General features: G+C 37.2%; 1 protein-coding gene across 1 annotated transcript in view; it reads left to right on the top strand.

Annotated features, from left to right (window-relative positions):
- Positions 1–708: 708 nt before the first annotated feature.
- Positions 709–18,703, top strand: part of MMP7 (matrix metallopeptidase 7) — a gene marked incomplete at both ends in the record, with an annotated part of 58,141 nt that continues 40,146 nt past the window's right edge. Inside the window, 5 exons of the mRNA XM_079707859.1 lie at positions 709–825; positions 3,564–3,790; positions 3,876–4,024; positions 5,348–5,476; positions 10,152–10,369. Coding sequence (XP_079563985.1) covers positions 709–825; positions 3,564–3,790; positions 3,876–4,024; positions 5,348–5,476; positions 10,152–10,369 — 840 coding nt within the window. The remainder of the gene's footprint in view (positions 826–3,563; positions 3,791–3,875; positions 4,025–5,347; positions 5,477–10,151; positions 10,370–18,703) is intronic.

Here is an 18,703-nt window from a genome sequence, read left to right on the forward strand (position 1 = left end):
TTGTTTAATATTTTTTCGTGTAATTCAAGAGGAATTCAAGTGATGTTGACCACTAAAAAGATAAATAATCTGATTAAAGGGAGACTTGAAGAGGGAATTCTCAGGGCTCCACTAAGGTACCTGGAAGGTGAGGGAGTGGAGCACAGGCTTTACGGTGGCCACCGACCCAATCACAGAAGAGCATTTCCACTTGCCACTCCTCCCATCATTCCCCTCTATGACTTTGGAGACTGTTACAAAATGTTTGCTTAATAGTGATTTGAGTATTTGTATCTTTTATGTACCTTTCCATGCATTTCAAATTTTTAAAAAATTATGTTAAGATAAAATATGTCCTGAATAATGCTCCCCAAATTTTTAAACTGAGAAGACATGTCTAAGTAGCAATTTGATTCTGGCAAATAAAGTGTGCTAAATTTAAAATTTCATGGGTCAAATTTATACAGAAGACAGGTGGGAGAAAAATCTTTTGAAAGACAAACACATTGTGTGCTTCTTGCCAATAAGCATGTAATACTTCCTCATTGTCATTAATAAAAGATAATACACACTTTCAAAGTTCGGTAGACACTAAAAAGAAAGAAAACACTCAAATGCGTCACCTATTTCCACATTCAAGTCTGAGAAGCTATATAAATTTCTCCAGCCTCTGGCAGAGAACACCAAACCAACCGTAAGTCCGAGAGCAATCATCTGTGGACAACAGCTATGCAGCTGGCCGTGCTGACCGTGCTGTATGCCGTGAGTATGCTGCCTGGCACCCTGGCCCTGCAGCTTCCCCAGAAGGCAGGAGGCATGAGTGAGCTGCCGTGGGAACAGGCTCAGGTATGTCATTGGCCCACTCACCTGGGCCTCCACAGGCTCACCATCAGCATTAGGAAGTATGTTTTTCCATTTTAATAATTTTTCTGATTATGTAGGTAATATATGTTTTAATCAAGTAGCTGTTAAGAGCAAGCTTTGGAGCCTGCCCAAAGTGGATTCAAGTTCCAACTCCTCCACTCAACTGTGTAGATGAACACAGGAATGTTATTAAACTTCTCTGAGCTTCAGTTTTCTAATTTGGAAGTTGGATAATGTAATGATATCAACCAAATGGGGGTGTTGTGAAGCACTTTACAGAGTACCTGTGACATATTCAATAAATTGAAGTCCTTACTGCTACTATTATTTACTGTAACTTGAGATTTTTCTCATAAAGAGCAAAGTGTTGTCTCTTAAGATGAGGACTGCTTGTGATGGAGAGACTTGAAAAGAAAAAATGAGGGTATAAGTTGCAGTCCTCCCACTGACAAGCCAATGATGATGGGCAAGGCATGAACTTCCGACTTTGTTTTCTCATATATCTAATAGAGATAATAATACTGTGTTTTATACCTCACAGGATTATTCTAGCGAATGAAGGAAGTGGTAACAATACCAATTATCATGTATGTAACAATTACAGATTATAAAGTACTTCATATACATTGTGTCATTGAATCCTTAGCTCTATCCTGGGAAAAAGAAGAAACCAAAGTAAGGTTAATTCACATACTTACTAACTGTAGAGATAAGAGTCAAGGACAAGTTCTGGTTCAAAAATCATGTTCTTTCCAATATACTACTTAATAAGTAGCCCAATAAGTGTAAGTAATTATTACCTGGTAAAATAATGGGACATCTACACCTAAGTATTGTTTATAAATTTAAGCTTAAGCATAAGAAAAGTTGTGTTTTATTTCACACTAACTTTGACTTTTTAAAAGTCCATGTAATACATTGGACTGAACCATATGAAATCAGTGATATTTGACAGGTTTTTTTTTCTCCAAAGGAGCAATTTCATATGGGTCCACCTAATGGACTCTACAGAAGGAGTACACTTGCAAGAGTATTGAGTCCCTTTACCCATGGTGCACGTTGCCAATAAACCAGAGGGAGGTCCTCTAGGTTTAAAGGGAGGCAGGAAAATTCATCTTAAGGATGCAGAGAGATTTCTTACAAAGGGTGTCTTTGTAAAGCCTGTAGCTCTGGAAGGGAAAAAAAATGAGCTATTTGTTTTTAAATCAGGGATTAATTGCTAATTGTCATGGGTGAACAATAAGTGTTTGTTGTATTGAATGAAATAGTCATTGGTAACAGGAAGACAGAGCACAATATTGCTAAGGTTACTTACATAAAGCGCATACTCCTAAGCGGTTCTCAGACAAGTAAACATTACCACCTACTCCAAACTAGATTCCAAATGAGTGAGCCAATGTTTAAATCAATTCAAAGATATTATCACACATTATATAACACTTTACATTTTTCTGATGAAATGGGCTTTGGAATTAGAACACAAGTTCAAATACCAGCTCCTTTGGTTACACATGGGGTGACCTCGTGCAACTTATTTCACTCTTCTGAGCCATGATTCTTTAAATGTGAAATAGGAAAATAATGCCATACCTTACTTCACAGGGTGGTTATGAGGTATAAATGAGATAAGTAATGTAAAGCTCCTGGTATAGTCCCTGGCACTAGTAAGTGCTTAATGAAAGTCCTTTGCTGCTGTTGTTATTTCATTCGCTTTCTATTTTTTCCTATTTAGGCTGCTGGACTGCCATCCTCATACCCATTCACTAGTGTCCTTTAAGAAATTCCCAGGGGGCTTCCCTGGTGGCGCAGTGGTTGAGAATCCGCCTGCCGATACAGGGGACACGGGTTCGTGCCCCGGTCCGGGAAGATCCCACATGCCGCAGAGCGGCTAGGCCCGTGAGCCATGGCCACTGAGCCTGCGTGTCCAGAGCCTGTGCTCTGCAATGGGAGAGGCCACAACAGTGAGAGGCCCGCGTACTGAAAAAAAAAAAAAAAAAAAAGAAAAAGAAATTCCCAGGGACCCAATTGCCCATGGAATACACCTGAGAGACCTGCTTTATCCTGCAGTCTCACAAAGAGGGTTTTACTAAGGAGTTAGCCATGGAAAAAGCACTGGCCTGGCAGTCAAGAAACTCAGAGTCAGTTCTGCTACTAACTTAACATGTGACCCCAGGGCAAATCATTTAGTTACTAAGAGTTCTGATTTCTTCACCTGGAGAATATGTATGTAAAACCAAATAATGTCATAATAACCTTTCCCAGGACTAAAATGTTAAGACATTTAACCTCAGCTGGGACCTGATCTCCAGAGAATTTTAGAAAGGGCTGGGTGACTTTGGATCTCCCCATAGGGTCTCTGATGCCAAGGGGAGGTCTCAGCTGTGCCCCTTGAGGGCCCACTGAGCACTCTTCCTGATTGGCTATTACACACAAGTCTATGTTTTATAAAGTATACAGTGTGTTTCTCTTCAAAACATTTAATGGGATAAAAGAAAAATGGAGGGACTCTTTTGCTCATGAAATGAAATGGCAGTGCTTCATCATCAATATTAAGTTTTCTTTTCATTAATGCACTCTTGTTTTACTTGGTTACTATGTAAGTATTCTGCCTTCACACTACTATTTGGGTCCACAGGAGTCAGAGGCAAAGATGTACAGACTTCTGAGCTAAAAGAAGACAATAAACAAGAATTATAGATCAATTACTCTCTTTCCAATAGGACTATCTGAAGAGATTTTATCCATCTGACTCAAAAACAAGGGACCCCAATAGTTTAGAAGTCGAACTCAAGCAGATGCAAAAATTCTTTCACCTGCCTATAACTGGGACATTAAGCTCCCATATTATAGAAATCATGCGGAAGCCCAGATGTGGAGTGCCAGATGTTGCAGAATATTCCCTATTCCCACATCGCCCAAAATGGACTTCCAAAGTAGTCACCTACAGGTTAGTTTTGCTTTGGCTCATTTTAGCAAAAACAGTAAAGCCTATTTCCTAAAAGGTCAAACATTGTTTTCTTGTTTTCTACCAGGATCGTGTCATATACTCAAGACTTACCACATGTCATAGTGAATCAATTAGTGGCAAAGGCCTTCAACGTGTGGAGCAAAGAGATCCCACTGAGCTTCAAGAGAGTTAGCTGGGGAACTGCTGATATCATGATTGGCTTTGCAAGAGGAGGTAAGGAAGATTCCTGCAGGCTGATCCTGTGTGCTATTTTGCTTGTTGTTTATATCAGTGCCCTCCTCTTTCTGGGATTTAAAATCTTTAAAGAGATATAGATATATGATAGATGATAGATAGATAGATCATCTCATTAAAGATCAATGTTCTTACACTTTTTCTAGTCCATTAACTTAGAGCCACTTTTTATAGCAGAAGATGGCAGACTATGGCCCATGAGCCAAATCTGTAAATAGTTATTAGAACACAGCCATGGTCCTTCATTTACCTATTGTCTGTGAGTTCTTTGGGGCTACAATGGCAGACTATAGCAATTCCGACAGAGGTCTTCAAGCCTACACATCTGGTCCTTTACAGAAAATGTTTGCCAACCTCTGTTTTGTAACATGAATCATGATATACATATATATTTATGGGACAGTTTAAAATATATCTAACTAACATCAACATTAAACCAAAAGAAGAGGTTACAACTTCCAAAGGCCTGAAGTGGTCTCCAAGAAGTGAACAGTCCCTGTGGCTTATTGCCAACACCCTTCATGTAGTAAAAAGTAGAAAATAGAGAACTTTCATATTAAAGGGCTTAAGGAGATATAACCCATATACATGAACTGCTATTAACTGCTGGTGTTTCATGGTGCAAATTTAGAGGAAAATGTTGGTCTTTTTGGCCTGTTTTAATGTTAAACTTCCTGGGTGCTGTGAATTTAGCCGAAATTTGAGCTTCAACCACAATATCAACAAGACTGAAGAAAACCTTACAGAAAAGCACGGATCATGGCACGCTATGTTTTTCAAGAACTGGATAAACTGGATATGGCCTGACACCAATTTGAAAATAAGTGTCTCTGCCTCACAAATAAAAGCACTATCAAAATCTATTTTAAGACACCTTGAGCACAGTTCTTCAAGAGACTGTCTACTACACCCACAAAGAAAAAGCTGGGTTTTTAAGAAAACGTATATTAAATGGTATGCAATTACCTGCTGAATCCAGTACTCAAACTCATTGTCTACTCTGCCACCATCCAGCTAAGGAAAATGATCAACTATAACACTTAGACACCACCATAAGTAGGATGTGAATGTATTTAAAGTCCGTATCAGTAAGCTTTCAACATGTGGTGGTTATCAGGGATGAGCAGTGGTTCTGTGAAAGAAAAAGTCTCTGTGACAAATAAACACCCAAACCACCCTGTGTATGCAGCTGACTGCTTGAACTAATCTTTCTAACCTCAATAATCATGCACTGTAAACTAAAAGATGAAATGACTGGAGATAAATTCAGTCACTAAAGGCAATTACCCTTTTTTCTTTCAGCTCACGGGGACCCCTACCCATTTGATGGGCCAGGAAACACACTGGCTCATGCCTTTGCACCTGGGCCAGGCCTGGGAGGAGATGCTCACTTTGATGAGGATGAACACTGGACTGATGGTAGCAGTATAGGTACAGCATCCCAAGTCTCTTCCACTACATATCCTTTTTAAAATCCTGAACTTTTTATATCTTAACTATCTTTAATTTGACAATTGAAAGCAATTAATAATAGTTATTGAGTGCTTGCTAACTGCCACCTCTGTGCTTTAAATGCATTATTGCATTTAATATGCTCATAATCCTCCATATATAGAAGATAGATACTCAGGCTACAGAGTCAAAAAATGATGGGTTCAATTTGCTGTACCTCTACCAATTACTCACTTTGTATCTTTGGGCTAGTTATTTAACTCCTCTGAGCCTCAGTTTCCTTATCTATGAAATGGGACTATAAATAATTCCTACCTCACAGGATTCTTGTTGGAATTAAATGAGATAATGCTTATGCAGTGCTTAGCACAGTGCTTGGTATATATTAATAATTCAGTAACTTATAGCTCTTTTATATATATCCCCAAAATAAGTTTTTTAATTGAAGGTGAAAGAGGAGCAGAGACTATGATATTTCAGAAGTATATACAGTTCTGATATTATTCACTGTTTTTCAGAAAGAACCCACACCATAACCCAGCCCATCGTATTCATCACTTTACAAAGTAGAAGAACACAGACAAAACAGAAAACTAATGAAGAGAAGCTCTAGATAAATAATCCTAATTGGAGACAATGCTTTTTTTTTTTTTACATCTTTATTGGAGTATAATTGCTTTACAATGGTGTGTTAGTTTGTGCTTTATAACAAAGTGAATAAGTTATACATATACATATGTTCCCATATCTCTTCCCTCTTATGTCTCATTCCCTCCCACCCTCCCTATCCCACCCCTCTAGATGGTCACAAACCACCGAGCTGATCTCCCTGTGCTATGCGGCTGCTTCCCACTAGCTATCTATTTTATGTTTGGTAGTGTATATATGTCCATGCCACTCTCTCACTTTGTCAGTTTACCCTTCCCCCTCCCCATATCCTCAAGTCCATTCTCTAGTAGGTCGGTGTCTTTATCCCTGTCTTACCCCTAGGTTCTTCATGACATTTTTTTTTCTTAAATTCCATAAATATGTGTTAGCATACAGTATTTGTCTTTCTCCTTCTGACTTACTTCACTCTGTATGACAGACTCTAGGTCCATCCACCTCACTACAAATAGCTCAATTTCATTTCTTTTTATGGCTGAGTAATATTCCATTGTATATATGTGCCACATCTTCTTTATCCATTCATCCAATGATGGACACTTAGGTTGTTTCCAGCTCCTGGCTATTGTAAATAGAAGTGCAATGAACATTTTGGTACATGACTCTTTGAATTATGGTTTTCTCAGGGTATATGCCCAGTAGTGGGATTGCTGGGTCATATGGTAGTTCTATTTGTAGTTTTTTAAGGAACCTCCACACTGTTCTCCATAGTGGCTGTACCAATTCACATTCCCACCAGCAGTGCAACAGTGTTCCCTTTTCTCCACACCCTCTCCAGCATTTACTGTTGCTAGATTTTTTGATGATAGCCATTCTGACTGGTGTGAGATGATACCTCATGGTAGTTTTGATTTGCATTTCTCTAATGATTAGTGATGTTGAGCATCCTTTCATGTGTTTGTTGGCAATCTGTATATCTTCTTTGGAGAAATGTCTCTTTAGGTCTTCTGCCCATTTTTGGATTGGGTTGTTTGTTTTTTTGTTATTGAGCTGCATGAGCTGCTTGTAAATTTTGGAGATTAATCCTTTGTCAGTTGCTTCATTGGCAAATATTTTCTGCCATTCTGAGGGTTGTCTTTTGGTCTTCTTTATGGTTTCCTTTGCTGTGAAAAAGCTTTGAAGTTTCATTAGGTCCCATTTGTTTATTTTTGGTTTTATTTCCATTTCTCTAGGAGGTGGGTCAGAAAGGATCTTGCTGTGATTTATGTCATAGAGTGTTCTGCCTATGTTTTCCTCTAAGAGTTTGATAGTTTCTGGCCTTACATTTAGGTCTTTAATCCATTTTGAGCTTATTTTTGTGTATGGTGTTAGGGAGTGATCTAATCTCATACTTTTACATGTACCTGTCCAGTTTTCCCAGCACCACTTATTGAAGAGGCTGTCTTTACTCCACTGTATGTTCTTACCTCCTTTGTCAAAGACAAGGTGACCATAGGTGTGTAGGTTTATCTCTGAGCTTTCTATCCTGTTCCATTGGTCTATATTTCTGTTTTTGTGCCAGTACCACACTGTCTTGATTACTGTAGCTTTGTAGTGTAGTCTGAAGTCAGGGAGCCTGATTTCTCCAGCTCCATTTTTCTTTCTCAGTATTGCTTTCGCTATTCGGGGTCTTTTGTCTTTCTGTACAAATGTGAAATTATTTGTTCTAATTCTGGGGAAAATGCCGTTGGTAATTTGATAGGGATTGCATTGAATCTGTAGATTGCTTTGGGTAGTATAGTCATTTGTACAATGTTGATTCTTCCAATATAAGAACATGGTATATCCCTCCATCCGTTTGTATCCTCTTTAATTTCTTCCATAAGGGTCCTATAGTTTTCTGCATACAGGTCTTTTGTCTCCTTAGGTAGGTTTATTCCTAGATATTTTATTCTTTTTGTTGCAGTGGTAAATGGGAGTGTTTACTCAATTTCTCTTTCAGATTTTTCATCATTAGTGTATAGGAATGCAAGAGATTTCTGTGCATTAATTTTGTATCCTACTACTCTACCAAATTCATTGATTAGCGTTAGTTTTCTGGTAGCATCGTTAGGATTCTCTATGTATAGTATTATGTCATCTGCAAACAGTGACAGTTTTACTCCTTCTTTTCCAATTTGGATTCTTTTCATTTCTTTTTCTTCTCTGATTGCTGTGGCTAAAACTTCCAAAACTATGTTGAATAATAGTGGTGAGAGTGGGCAACTTTGTCTTCTTCCTGATCTTAGTGGAAATGGGTTCCGTTTTTCACCATTGAGAACAACGTTGGCTGTGTGTTTGTCATATATGGCCTTTATTATGTTGACATAAGTTCCCTCTACAACTACTTTCTGGAAGATTTTTATCATAAATTGGTGTTGAATTTTGTCAAAAGCTTTTTCTGCATCTATTGAGATGATCATGTGGTTTTTATTCTTCAGTTTGTTAATATGGTGTATCTCACTGATTGATTTGAGTATATTGAAGAATCCTTGCATTCCTGGGATAAACCCCACTCGATCATGGTGTATGATACTTTTAATGTACTGTTGGATTCTGTTTGCTAGTATTTTGTTGAGGATTTTTGCATCTATGTTCATCAGTGATATTGGCTTGTAGCATTCTTTTTTTGTGGCATCTTTGTCTGGTTTTGGTATCAGGGTGATGGTGGCGTCTTAGCATGAGTTTAGGAGTGTTCCTCCCTCTGCTATATTTTGGAAGAGTTTGAGAAGGATAGGTGTTAGCTCTTCTCTAAATGTTTGATAGAATTTGCCTGTGAAGCCATCTGGTCCTGAGCTTTTGTTTGTTGGAAGATTTTTAATCACAATTTCAATTTCAGTGCTTGTGATTGGTCTGCTTATATTGTCTATTTCTTCCTGGTTCAGTCTCAGGAGGTTGTGCTTTTCTAAGAATTTGTCCATTTCTTCCAGGTTGTCCACTGTATTGGCATAGAGTTGCTTGTAGTAATCTCTCATGATCCTTTGTATTTCTGCAGCGTCAGTTGTTCCTTCTCCTTTTTCACTTCTAATTCTGGTGATTTGAGTCGTCCCTTTTTTCTTGATGAGTCTGGCTCATGGTTTATCAATTTTGTTTATCTTCTCAAAGAACCAGCTTTTAGTTTTATTGATCTTTACTATTGTTTCCTTCATTTCTTTTTCATTTATTTCTGATCTGATCTTTATGATTTCTTTCCTTCTGCTAACTTTGGGGGTTTTTTTGTTCTTCTTTCTCTAATTGCTTTAGGTGTAAGGTTAGGTTGTTGATTTGAGATGTTTCTTGTTTCTTGAGGTAGGATTGTATTGCTATAAACTTCTCTCTTAGAACTGCTTTTGCTCCATCCCATAGGTTCTGGGTCATCGTGTTTTCACTGTCATATGTTTCTAAGTATTTTTTTATTTCCTCTTTGATTTCTTCAGTGATCTCTTGGTTATTTAGTAACGTATTGTTTAGCCTCCATGTGTTTGTATTTTTTACAGATTTTTTCCTCTAATTGATATCTAGTCTCATAATGTTGTGGTTGGAAAAGATACTTGATATGATTTCAATTTTCTTAAATTTACCAAGGCTTGATTTGTGACCCAAGATATGATCTATCCTAGAGAATGTTCCAGGCACACTTGAGAAGAAAGTGTATTCTGGTTTTTTTTGGATGGAATGTCCTATAAATATCAATTAAGTCCATCTTGTTTAATGTATCATTGAAAGCTTGTGTTTCCTTATTTATTTCCATTTTGGATGATCTGTCCATTGGTGAAAGTGAGGTGTTAAAGTCCCCTACTATGACTGTGTTACTGCTGATTTCCCCTTTCATGGCTTTTAGCATTTGCCTTATGTATTGAGGAAAGCACTACTATTCTGATTCCTCTTCTAAACCTTCTGCCCTTGTGAAGGCCTGGAAACAAATAAGCAAACTATGGAGAATTTAAACGGTTAGGTATTTTATAGTTATTTTATTTTTATTATTATCTATTTTGATTTTATTATATATATAGTTATTTTTTACAGTTATTGTATGTCTCTTTTGTTGCAGGAATTAATTTCCTGTATGCTGCAACTCATGAAGTTGGCCATTCCTTGGGTCTGGATCATTCATCTGATCCTAATGCTGTGATGTATCCAACTTATGGAGAAGGCGATTCCAAGAATCTCAAACTTTCAGAGGATGATATCAATGGAATTCAGAAATTATATGGTAATATTTACGATTTCCATATTTCCAATGTCTCCTTAAGACATTGCCTCCTTTGGGTAGTCTTGAATGAGAAAGGCTGGGAAATTGGTATTTACTTGGAAAAACACACTAGAACTTTTATAACTAAAAGCCTATTGAGGGGAGAAATTTGAGACATTAGATACTTGAAATTTAATCATGCTATTTTATACTATGAGGATATTGATTTTAAGTTTTCAGTAATAAAGTATCATTTGGTGAAATCATGAAAATGATGCTCTCAAACTTTTTTATAAGCTGCCACTCACTCTTCTTTCTTGCTTGGTTCAAATACTTTAGGGAGCCTCTCCCATAGGGGCGGACAGAGGAACATAACCCCTTCCGCCGTAGCTTCCCGCTCCCAGGGGTTTGGTCCTAGGTGCTTAAAAGTTATCCAAATTTTCCTGCCTGTATATATGCATAGGGAAATGGGTTAACCATAGACAGTGACTTATAATTGCTGGTCATGACGGGTATGAATATACCATGTCCCAATCTACACTTTTTTGTTTTAATCAAGTTCCAAATTCAATTTAAAAGAATAAACTGATTTGTATTTGCTTGATCAAGTCAGAAAGAGTAATGTGAGAAAGAAATCAAAGGACAAGGATAAAAAGCCATGTCTCTAGATAAAGATGAGAATAGTAAGAATCAAAGAAGCTAAATAAATCGTCCAAGGACAAGAGGCTGCTGAGTTCTGAACAAAGATTCCAAGCCAGGGCTGCATGATTTCACATTCTTTCTACTTCATATTTCAGCCTATCATTACTTAGTATGCTTCTGAAAGCAATTTGGAAAAGAAAATACATACAGAATGATATCTTTAAGTACATAGACATAATTAAACCTTTCCGGCAAATTACCAGGATGATAAGAATATTCGGCAAAAAGATAACATAAGAGTCTCTGAATGTTCAGAAGAGCAATGAAAGTGCTTCCACATAATAAATAATGTAATGTCCTCAGGGGGAAATTACTTCTGTAGGATAATGGATTTAAGCTATCGTTGAACCTATAACTTACTATCAGTCAGCATCTCCCAAACTGTGTTCCCAGAACACTGGTCCTACCAGACAATTCCCCAAAAAAAGATAATTTGGAGAAACAAGTTCAAAAACCACTGCCTACTGTATTTAAAGTGCACAGGATGTTAAAAAGGATCTAACAAACTGTCATTTAACTCAGCGCTTCCCAAATTATAATCCTTTTTGTGGCACACCCATTGAGGCTTCTCAGAATAGCATTTCAGAGAACAAGTTTTGGAAAGTACTATTAACTGTACCACAAAGTTCTGACTTAAGGAGCTGCTTCTGTCCAAAAAAGTTCATGAATCACTGACAACTGTTGGTAAAGTCAACATCAACAAAACAGAAAATAGTACCTCCCCTTATATAAAACTACGGAACTTACAGAATACTCTATAGCATGTGTAACTATCTTTGAACCTTAAGAAAATTAGAAAGGGCCTGAAAAATGTTCTTTGGCGGACTGATTAGATTTAACATAAAGAAGATGGATTAGTGCATTAAATCCTTAAGTATTAGACAGTGAAGTGCCTCTAGTCAAAGTTGGAAAGAGGTAGCTTCTGGACAAATGAAAGTAAGATTAAATTACATAGGTTTTTAATGTAGGTAGTTTATTAATACAAGACACTTCTTGTGAGCAGAAAATATAAATTCAAAAGAATGTGCTTAAACTCATGGATATAAAATTCCCAATGTTCCTTTCAGAATAATAAAAATAATAGCTAAAATGCATCAAGTTTTTATAGTGTACCAGGCATTTCATGTGCAATAGCTTATTTAATTCAACAATCCAATGAGTTGTTACTGTCCTCATTTTACAGGCTGGTAATCTAACATGAAGAGAAGCTGCTAAGTAATAACTTACCCAAGATCACATGGCTGGTAAAATGAGAGAGTGAAAAGACAGGGTGCAAAGATATCTGACCACCCAGGGACTACACTCCATACACTGCTGCCTTTTTAGCCTTTGGAGGTTGTTTTTCAGAACCGTTGTCCCAGGCACAGAAACTGGGCTGGATGAATGATGGACTGTACATACTGTGACACTTCTTGTGTTTTTATAGTCTTAGGATTTTTTAATATGTTTTATACATTGTCAGAATGTTCCTATTTTGTCTCTTCACAGGAAAGAGAAGTGATTCAAGAAAAAACTAGAAACTTCAGGGAGAACACAGATTCATTCATTGGATTCTATATAGTTGTTCCCAACCAGAATTAAAGAACACTGTTGCTGCACTCCATTTACCCCTTACTGCCTCCATCCTTGTATTGTGGTTGGTTTTTGTACATCTCTCTCCCCCGCCGGGGATAAACCCTATTATGACATTACTATGTCTTACTCATCTATGACTCTCCTCAAGCAACATGCACTTGGTGGATGTCAATAAATGTTAAATACATAGATAAATAAAATTTTTATTCCATGGTAAAATGATTTCTATTTGGAAGTACTGTTTCTGTGGCAAGAGAAGATACAATGAAATCAGACTAAGATGAGAAAAAAGAATTAAATAACCCCACCACATTATTTTGGGACTTCAGCTGCACCTCATCCTATCAACAGTTGGGTAAGGTATAGTATAGTATAGTATAGTATAGTATAGTATAGTATAGTATAGTATAAACCAAGATAGTATAACCCAAAGGTACCTTAAGTTCCCCTAATCCTTTGGTCCAATCCCTCACTCTGAGTATTCTGGGAGGTCCAAATCTTCCCACAAAATGTGTGTGAATTCCCAGGGATTTACAATCTCAGAGTCCCTTCTGGCACCCAGTTCCTGCCCCTGAACTGACTTCATGGCATCTCTCCAACCACGGCTGCTCTGTGTTCCCTTTCCTCTGCCCCACCACAACCCAAATATCAATCTCACCCTCTTCTCTTTTACTTTCTCCAAACCAGTCCTACAAGGCTTTTGTGAGACTGTTGACACTGCTGAAGATGTGCATCAACGGTGAGATTTTACACTGCACAAGGACAATGAAATTGAACTAAACTCAAATTGGATATTATCCTCACCCTTCAAATCCTTTACCCATCCCAGCATCAGGAATTTCCCACTGGCCACCTACCTCTGCAGGCTCCAACCTCCTACCACATCTCTCCCTAATCCTCAAATCTCTAAACCCCAGTCCTTCTGACTTCCCTCAGAAACTCATTTCCTGAGGTTCAAGTAGCTCTCCCTCTTGGTGCACAGAGACTCGCTACTGTGTTTCTGTGGGAAAAACACTCTCTACGTGGGGCTTAACCCTTTAGCAGGACACAGAGCTGGCAAAGGCTTTTCCATTTCAGCCGTTCCTCCTCCACACTCCCTACACCCATGCATGTTTCTCTACAAATAGAGGGATAAATCATTGTAATTTACTTTCTTACTGATACAAATTATGCCACACATAAGCACTCTGAAAAGATGTATTCATTTTTTAAAATTTCATTTAAGGATTTTTTCACCCAAAATGGATCAATAATCCAAAACTCAGAAATACCACCAAAACCATTAGGAAGCCATTCCAGGGACAGATAATATGAGGGGGGAATCTACAACCTAGGCAAAATGAGTTATATATTCAAAGACTCTCTTAAAACATAAGGGAATAGGTCTATAATAAAAATGAAAAGGAAGAAGTCATTAAATTTAAGTTCCTCATTTTGCAGATGATAAAACAGACGAAGAGAGGTTAAATTTCCATAAATTTTGCAGTAAACAAATGTGTCCTGTGATTAAAGCATTTTGTTTGTTTGTTTGCCTGTTTGCATTTTGGTTTGGGCAGCAGAAGGCAATATCTAACTTGTAGCTGAAATGGATATTGTTTTTACCTGCCCAGCATCCCTTCACCCTACTTTTTGGGACAGGGACAGTCTTTCCCCTTTGTATGTTATCTTAGTGAGACATACTTTAGTATGCCACATGCTGCCAGGGCTGAGAAGGGAGTACAGGACCCAAGTTTGACCTATCAGACACTCCCTCTGAAAACACCAGACACTGATTCACCCTGGTAGTGGGTTTTGGAGACACTGCCTGTTCATTCCTGCACCCAGATAAATCTCTGAAGCTGCCTTGGGTCCTCTCCTACAAACAGCTTAGGTACAGGGCGTCTCTTCCAGGTTTTGCAACTGACTTCATTGCCTTCTAATAAATTTTGTCTTTTGCTTATGTTAGCAAGAGTGAGTTTATGTCTGTTGCTTGCAAATCCCTGACACAGTAGCTTGAATGGCTCTCCTATGGTATCTGATATATGGACTCTGTTATATATCTCACCACATACTCCACTCTTAACTCTATGAAGTTAAGCTCTAACTGAGCATAGAAGTTGAATTTTCATATTCCTATCCAAAAACCATAAAGCTGACTTCTAAACAGAAATTTTTCCTAAAAAATAAGGAACAATGTTCTTTTTTTTTAATTGTGGTAAAATACACATAACATAAAATTTATCATCTTAACCATTTTTAAGTATATAGTTCAGTATTAAGTATATTCACATTGTTGTACAAGGGTAAATGTTCTTACCCTTAGCACTATTAGCATGTTCAACTGAATAATTCTTTGTTAGAGGCTATTCTGTGCATTGTAGGATGCTCAGTAGCATCCCCTGGCCTCTCCCCACTAGATGCCAGTAAAACATCCTCAGTCGTGAAACCAAAGATGTCTTCAGACATTGTGAAATGACCCCTGAGGAGCAAAATAGCCCCCAGTTGAGATCCATGGAGCTAAAGAAAATAAATTCCTATTTCACTGCATTATACTCAATGTCCCTTTTTACCTTCTTTTCATCCTTATCATCTGGTAATCCTGTGTCATCCCATGGGAAAGGAAAACCAGTAAAAGATTAATGTGGCTTTGTCTGTTTTTGACACTCATTTGAGGAAAGGACTGTCATACTTTAAGGAATAAAACCAAATGTATGCCAAAGCCAAGATGATGTATATTTATAGAAGTTCACAAAACTTGTTTGTATTCTGTCAATTATTTTTATTGTTATCTTTTCTAATTTTTATGTCAAACTCCAGTTTAAGATAGAGGGCTGAGCACATGAATTTGTCTTCACTCTCCTCTGAGTTTCCATTTAAGTGGTAGTAGGGTAATAAAACAGAATAGGCGGAGGAGGTCTATCCATAGACAAGGAATTTCAATAAATTTCTGATGACCTAATACAGCTGATAGGTGAAATATATCAGCATTAACCTGGGATATATGAAGAGGTCTCAGGTGGAAACCCACCTGAGACACAGACTGGCTGAATGGATACAAAAACAAGACCCATATATATGCTGTCTACAAGAGACCCATTTCAGACCTAGGGAAACATACACACTGAAAGTGAGGGGATGGAAAAAGATATTCCATACAAATGGAAATCAGAAGAAAGCTGGAGTAGCAATTCTCATATCAGACAAAATAGACTTTAAATAAAGACTATTACAAGAGACAAAGAAGGACACTACATAATGATCAAGGGATCGATCCAAGAAGAAGATATAACAATTGTAAATATTTATGCACCCAACATAGGAGCACCGCGATACATAAGGCAAAGACTACCAGCCCTAAAAGGGGAAATCGACAGTAACACAATCATAGTAGGGGACTTTAACACCTCACTTTCACCAATGGACAGATCATCCAAAATGAAAATAAATAAGGAAATACAAGCTTTCAATGATACATTAAACAAGATATACTTAATTGATATTTATAGGACATTCCATCCAAAAAAAATAGAATACACTTTCTTCTCAAGTGTTCATGGAACGTTCTCCAGGATAGATCATATTTTGGGTCACAAATCAAGCCTTGGTAAATTTAAGAAAATTGAAATCATATCAAGTATCTTTTCCGACCACAATGCTATGAGACTATATATCGATTACACGGTAAAAACTGTAAAAAATACAAACACATGGAGGCTAAACAATACGTTACTAAATAACCAAGAGATCACTGAAGAAATCAAAAAATATCTAGAAGCAAATGACAATGAAAACACAATGACCCAAAACCTATGGGATGCAGCAAAAGCAGTTCTAAGAGGGAAGTTTACAGCAATAGAATCCTACCTCAAGAAACAAGAAACATCAAACCAAAAACCTAACCTTACACCTAAAGCAATTAGAGAGAGAAGAACCAAAAAAACCTCAAAGTTAGCAGAAGGAAAGAAATCATAAAGATCAGATCAGAAATAAATGAAAAAGAAATGAAGGAAATGATAGCAAAGATCAGTAAAACTAAAAGCTGGTTCTTTGAGAAGATAAACAAAATTGATAAACCATGAGCCAGACTCATCAAGAAAAACAGAGAGAAGACTCAAATCAACAGAATTAGAAACGAAAAAGGAGAAGTAACAACTGACACTGAAGAAATACAAAGGATCACAAGAGATTATTACAAACAACTATATGCCAATACAATGGACAACCTGGAAGAAATGGACAAATTCTTAGAAAAGCACAACCTTCTGAGACTGAACCAGGAAGAAATAGAAAATATAAACAGACTGATCACAAGCATTGAAATTGAAACTGTGATTTAAAATTTCCCAACAAACAAAAGCCCAGGACCAGATGGCTTCACAGGTGAATTCAATCAAACATGTAGAGAACAGCTAACACCTATCTTTCTCAAACTCTTCCAAAATATAGCAGAGGGAGGAACACTCCCCAAACTTATTCGACGAGGCCACCATCACCCTGATACCAAAACCAGACAAAGATGTCACAAAGAAAGAAAACTACAGGGCAATATCTCTGATGAACAGAGATGCAAAAATCCTCAATGAAATACTAGCAAACAGAATCCAGCAGCACATTAAAAGGAGCATACACCAAGATCAAGTGGCTTTTATCCCAGGAATGAAAGGATTCTTCAATATACGCAAATCAAACAAGGTGATACACCATATTAACAAATTAAAGGAGAAAAAACATATGATCATTTCAGTAGATGCAGAAAAAGCTTTTGACAAAATTCAATACCCATTTATGATGAAAACTCTCCAGAAAGTAGGTATGGAGGGAACCTACCTCAACATAATAAAGCCCATATATGACAAACCCACAGCCAACATTGTTCTCAGGAACAAGACAAGGTTCCCCACTTTCATCACTATTATTCAACATAGTTTTGGACCTTTTAGCAACAGCAATCAGAGAAGGAAAAGAAAGGAATACAAATCAGACAAGAAGAAGTAAAACTGTCAGTTTGCAGATGACATGATACTATTCATAGAGAATCCTAAAGATGCTACCAGAAAACTACTAGAGCTAATCAAAGAATCTGGTAGAGTAGCAGGATACAAAATTAATGTACAGAAATCTCTTGCATTCCTATACACTAATGATGAAAAATCTGAAAGAGAATTTAAGGAAACATTCCCATTTGCCATTGCAACAAAAAGCATAAAACACCTAGGAATAAACCTACCTAAGGAGACAAAAGACCTGTATGCAGAAAACTATAAGACACTAATGAAAGATATTAAAGATGATACAAACAGATGGAGAGATATACTATGTTCTTATATTGGAAGAATCAACATTGTGCAAATGACTATATTACCCAAAGCAATCTACAGATTCAATGCAATCCCTATCAAATTACCAATGGCATTTTTCACAGAACTAGAACAAAAAATTTCACAATTTGTATGGAAACACAAAAGACCCCAAACAGCTAAAGCAATCTTGAGAAAGAAAAACGGAGCTGGAGGAATCAGGCTCCCTGACTTCAGACTATACTACAAAGCTACAATAATCAAGACAATATGGTACTGGCACAAAAACAGAAATATACATCAGTGGAACAGAATAGAAAGCCTAGAGATAAACCCACGCACTTATGGTCACCTTATCTTTGATAAAGGAGGCAAGAATATACAATGGAGAAAAGACAATCTCTTCAATAAGTGGTGATGGGAAAACTGGACAGCTACATGTAAAAGAATACAATTAGAACACTCGGTAACACCATACACAAAAATAAACTCAAAATGGATTAAAGACCTAAATGTAAGGCCAGACACTATAAAACTCTTAGAGGAAAACAGGCAGAACACTCTTTGACATAAATGACAGCAAGATCTTTTTTGATCCACCTCCTAGAGTAATGGAAATAAAAACAAAAATAAACAAAGGGGACCTAATGAAACGTAAAATCTTTTGCACAGCAAAGGAAACCATAAACAAGATGAAAAGACAGCCCTCAGAATGGGAGAGAATATTTGCAAATGAAGCAACTGACAAAGGATTAATCTCCAAATATATAAGCAGCTCATGCAGCTCAATAACAAAAAAACAAACAACCCAATCCAAAAACAGGCAGAAGACCTAAATAGACATTTCTCCAAAGAAGA

This window comes from Hyperoodon ampullatus (assembly GCF_949752795.1).
Source record: "Hyperoodon ampullatus genome assembly, chromosome: 7".
Lineage (NCBI taxonomy): Eukaryota > Metazoa > Chordata > Mammalia > Artiodactyla > Ziphiidae > Hyperoodon > Hyperoodon ampullatus.